The sequence below is a fragment of the Gekko japonicus genome, unplaced genomic scaffold, assembly GCF_001447785.1.
Source record: "Gekko japonicus isolate JY-2015 unplaced genomic scaffold, Gekko_japonicus_V1.1 scaffold23, whole genome shotgun sequence".
NCBI classification, from domain to species: Eukaryota; Metazoa; Chordata; class Lepidosauria; order Squamata; family Gekkonidae; genus Gekko; species Gekko japonicus.
The window spans coordinates 236,255-241,136 of record NW_015163094.1 but is presented as its reverse complement, the minus strand read 5'-3'; the positions used below and the strand labels follow the sequence as shown (position 1 = coordinate 241,136).

At 36.7% G+C, this 4,882-nt stretch overlaps 1 protein-coding gene across 1 annotated transcript in view; it reads right to left on the bottom strand.

The window, feature by feature from the left end:
• The window catches only part of LOC107106402 (dedicator of cytokinesis protein 1), a 288,943-nt gene that overhangs the window by 270,186 nt on the left and 13,875 nt on the right, over positions 1 to 4,882 (bottom strand). The window contains exon 3 of the mRNA XM_015406534.1: positions 2,946 to 3,040. Coding sequence (XP_015262020.1) covers positions 2,946 to 3,040 — 95 coding nt within the window. The remainder of the gene's footprint in view (positions 1 to 2,945; positions 3,041 to 4,882) is intronic.

Below are 4,882 nucleotides of genomic sequence, written 5' to 3'. Positions count from 1 at the left end.
AAAAAAGGTATGTATGTCTCACTTCATTTCTTATACTACAATCTTCTCTGTTAGAATTCCTACAACAAATGTCACATTTCAAATTTCACATCATCAGTATTATAACTGGATTTACGGAACTTAAATACTATAGCAAAGCACGGGTATCAGGCTAGTTAGATATATTTTAAAAATCACATCGTCAAGTCAGGCTTGGTTGTGCTTCTGTTTCTCGACTTTTGGTCTAGGAACTCTGGCAGCATTTTTTAAACTCTGACAGAACATAAGTAATAAAGCTGTACAATGGTGTACCAAAATTTTAATTCAAGACTCAGATATACGTCTACCAGATCTTTCATCTAAGTTAAGATGCACACTTATAAACTTGTATTACTTTTAACTATGCAATGCGCCAGCAGCAGGGCAGCCCACTTGAAGGAGGCTCATGATGACCCACAAACATAAAGCACACAGATTGGCAGTAGGTTTCTCCCTCCTCTGTTTATTCTTCACTAGAACCCAGTACAGATGACCCCTCCCCTCCCCAGAAATTGACTTACTGCAGAGTGAGAGAGGGTGGATACACACATGCTGGCTTCACCCCTTGCTACTGTTTGGTTGTCTGCAGAATGTGACCACACAGAGGAAGTGGACATGTGTACACCCCCTCCCTGTGATCAGCAACACTACTTTCAAAACATTGCTGATTAAAGGGAAGGGGTGTACATATGACCACTTCCTCCACACAATCACACTAGGCAGACAACCAGGCAACTGCACAAAGGCAGGGTGTTGGGGCTAATGAGCTCATGCCTGCTTTCCCTCTCTGAGCAGTAAGTGTCATCTGTACCAGGCTTAAAATGTTGAGACATCTTTCACTCAGATTGCCTGGTTCCAGTCCAATGTTACAGTAAAACAAATTTCTGAAACATAGATCAACAATTGTAAACAATTCATTCCTAGATGTTCCCTTTCTCACCCAAATGCATTCACAATGACAAAGGATGCATATTAATATGCACAAAGTATGTGACACTGCCTTCTGTGGAAAATGCAATTCATTCCCCTTCCTAGAGAAGGTGTTACCTACTGTGGCAATGAAGATATATTGTTGATGGCATTTGGGGGAAAGAAACATCTCATATTACTTATCAACAAGTTCTCTACTCAACAAACATGGGACTGACAAGATTCTCATATCTAGTCCAGCCTCTGAGCTGCTTTTTATTACACTGAAAAACAAAGAGACACTTTTAGGAATCACACCCTTGTCAAAAGAGCCATGAAAACACAATCCTTGAACAGGAGGTATAGCACGCCCATCTGTGCCAGAAGGACTGCATTCATCCTCCAGAGATTTAAGTTGTGCTTATTATTTTAAATTGAAAATTCCACTTGTCTCTTAAATAAGTAATTCACAAAGTCTTTCTTAAAACAGGCAGAACACTATGAGCAAAAAACAAGTTGAAGCTTTTATAAACTATTGCATGGTAACAAGCACAAATGTTATGAAAACTTTCATTGTTATTTGCATTTATAACTGCATTGAAAGAGCCAAAGCATACAGATTTATAAATAACCTCCACATTACATTCTGAAGATCACAGTCTTGTGAATGATTACGTGCAAATAAACTTTATAAATTTCAGTGGGATTTAAGGGCCACTTCACATGAAATGGCTACTCTAGCATGTACTACTGCAGGCAAGATTGTAGCCAAACCTTCATTTACTAAATATATGGGCTAATTTTCTGAATAAATCATTTTTAAAGTAACAGCATCACAAGAAGGTGCCTGCCTATAAGTAGTGAACATACAATTCAATGATGTCTACTTTCATTTTAATTAAGTTCTACTACTATAATAAAAGTAATTTGTGAAAAGCTTCTGCATTTTCTCTGCCAAGACATACAGTTCAAAGAGTTTGGCATAGCTGAAGTCGATGGCAGATGTTAAAAAATGCCTAAGATATGATATATTCATAAGCTGACTTCAGTGAGACTTCTGCTGCAGAAGTGATTTTAGGTCACCGTCCTAATAAACACATTAAATGAAAGCCCCTTACACTTACTTGCAGTGTTTGCTTTGTATGCATCACAGTTCCTATTCCACAGAATGGTTAGGAACCTGGAAGACTAGTATCAGGAATGTATTGGAATTATTTCTATATGAAGAGGTGTAGGCACTTATTGAGTGTCATACTGATGTTCTGACTATGTTTAAAGCAATCAAGAGGAAGTCACTTATCCACGGCTATTCTCCACATGCTTGCACACGGGGAAGCCAATTAACAGAACCAGGAAATGTTGGCAACATGGCAGAAGCGGGCAATGGCTTGTTACCTTTATTAATTAAAATTATTTTCAAATATTAAAGTAAATCATAAATTATAGTACAAGAAGACTTTAAAGAACTCTGAAGAACTTAAGGAAACTCAGATGGAGCTACACAAAATAGCATTGACTGTTCCCATGCCACTGTACATGCACAAGTATCACCATTTCCAATTTTTAAACTAAGTTAACTGTCTTCCAACAGATTCCTCCTGTACTCTTCACCCAAAAGATCTTCCATACCAGTTTTCAGCTTTACACAGAATATATTTAGACCTGTGGTTTTATCAGGGAATGCTCCTCACCTATGCTAGGAAGCCTCTCCCATGGTTCTGTAGTATACTCTACCCCACAGTGTACTAAAGCTGTTGTGATATATATCCAAGAGTCTTTTTATAATCTTAGTGCTCCCTTGAATTGTTCCTTGACTTTAAAAGACCAGCATTTGTTACTCCAGCTTGTATGATATTCTACCATTTCTGCAGTCAATTATTTAAATACCTGTTTGCATCATAGGTGGAAAAATATGGTTTAGTCTGTATATAGGTGCATACAAACATTCAAGAGAGAGTCTCCAAATGAAACAAAATATTTATTTCAGTGGAAGTTCAGTGCTTTTCCTCTGTACTTACTTATTCTGCATCATGTTCATTATAACCCAGTCTGAAGGATACACATTCTTCCCAATTAGATTTTTGAACATAATAAATGTCTCCATCAAGAAGTCCTAAAATAAAAAGGAACATATCTGTTAAAAAGCCAGTATTTCAGATATAAAATAATACCAGCTGGGTGAGGGAAAATTCAGTAACTTCTTGATCAGATTCAAAGCACAGATCTTGCTGGACAACTGAAGCAAAACTTCCATTATCTAATGATATTCATCTAATAGTAGGTATCTGATGACTTCTGACATTTATATACCTTAAAGACTGATTATGACAAACAGCATCATGTGGCAATTAACATTAATTATTATTCATAAATGGAGCACAGGATAAGGTATCAAAAATAAAGCCACTGAAAATTTGGATTCATAATAATCTGATACTCTGAAAATAATGTTCAAAATGAATGCCAGATAGTGTGAAATTGGGGTAGATTAGTAGTTTCTTTTTTTAATCTGTGTGGTGTTGTTTTTTTGTTAAGGTATTTAAAGTTATGTTCAACTTCCATGACTTTCTGAACCAGAAGATTTTGACTGGATTTTCCAGTCCAATCATTAAATCCAAGGAGTGGTTACTCTGCAGTAGCCAAACAGATTGATCTCACTTGTATCTTAAGGTGGGATCATTCTAGTAGCAAACAACACTATTTTGACATGAACAGAGTGACCTTGCAGGTTCGAAACTTATGTGGTTAACGTGAGTTGTTAGTGTTATGTAATGAATACATTTTCACTCTAGGCACATACTTAACAAGCTTAGTGAACGGGTTCTTACATTACATGATCAAACTTGATTACTGGTATGTTGTCCCCTACCCCCACATCATGGGGGGAAAGCAAAAAAAATTAAAAAAAATAAATCCTGATCAACCCTAATATTTTGCTGAGTGTAGCTTCCCTTTGCTTTACATGTATTTTCCCTTTTGCATAAAATAACTGGTTTCCTTCCAGATCTTGCTTCATAACTTAATAATTGAGACTTTACTGTGTCATAGGATTTATGCCCATGTGAGCAGGGTCAGAATCGGGCCTCTAGAATCACCTCTGAATATTTTATAGCAGTGGCAGAGCCACACTCTACTTTCTAGTTGTACTGCATGCTTCAGTTGTTGGGTTTTCACAAAGTTTACTAGAAAGTTGGCAGATAAATTTTCATACTGTTTGAAGATTGGCTAGCTTTCTTTAGTAGTCATGAAAGCAGAGGAATATATTATTGGTTTGAATTTGATCTATGCTTAAAATAGATAAATTATGCTCCACTATTCCCATAATTAGTATATCAGAAAAATATGGTTTATTCAAGAGGGCTTCTATACAAAGCTTACTTATTCTAAGTGGTAGTTTTTCAAGATGACACCTGCCCCCTGACTATCATTCTCTGCAACCCCAAAATGCCAACTGAACCACCTCTCTCCCTTCCCTTGTGCTTCCTGAAACAACTAGTGAGGGTAGAAAAAGTGAGAGGTAAGGGGGGGTACTACTCTGGTACATTCTAGCTTCTCTCTTCCCACCCTTTTTGCTTTTTTTTTTTGTAAGTAACTTTATTTATTTTTTGTTACACCTAAATAGCTATAAAAGATAAGAAAGGGGGAAAAAAGGGAAAAAAAATAACAAACCCCCGGGATACAGGACAGTAAATGAAAAACCCACACTATAACTAAAAGCCCAAGAAAGGAAGGTCTTAAACAGTTAGTAGTCAGTTAGTTATAAAACACATAGCTTTTTGTTTAAAACAATGAATTTAGGAGTTAGTGAGTCCAATTTTAGTAATAATCTGTTATCTTCTCGAAGTGTGCAAAGTCTCTTTTATCTTCTTCAGTATAACGCTTTGAGTTTTTGAGGGCTACTTGGGAACTCTCAGTCGCAGATCATATGTTTCCCTGGCCAAGCCTCCTTCTGCTC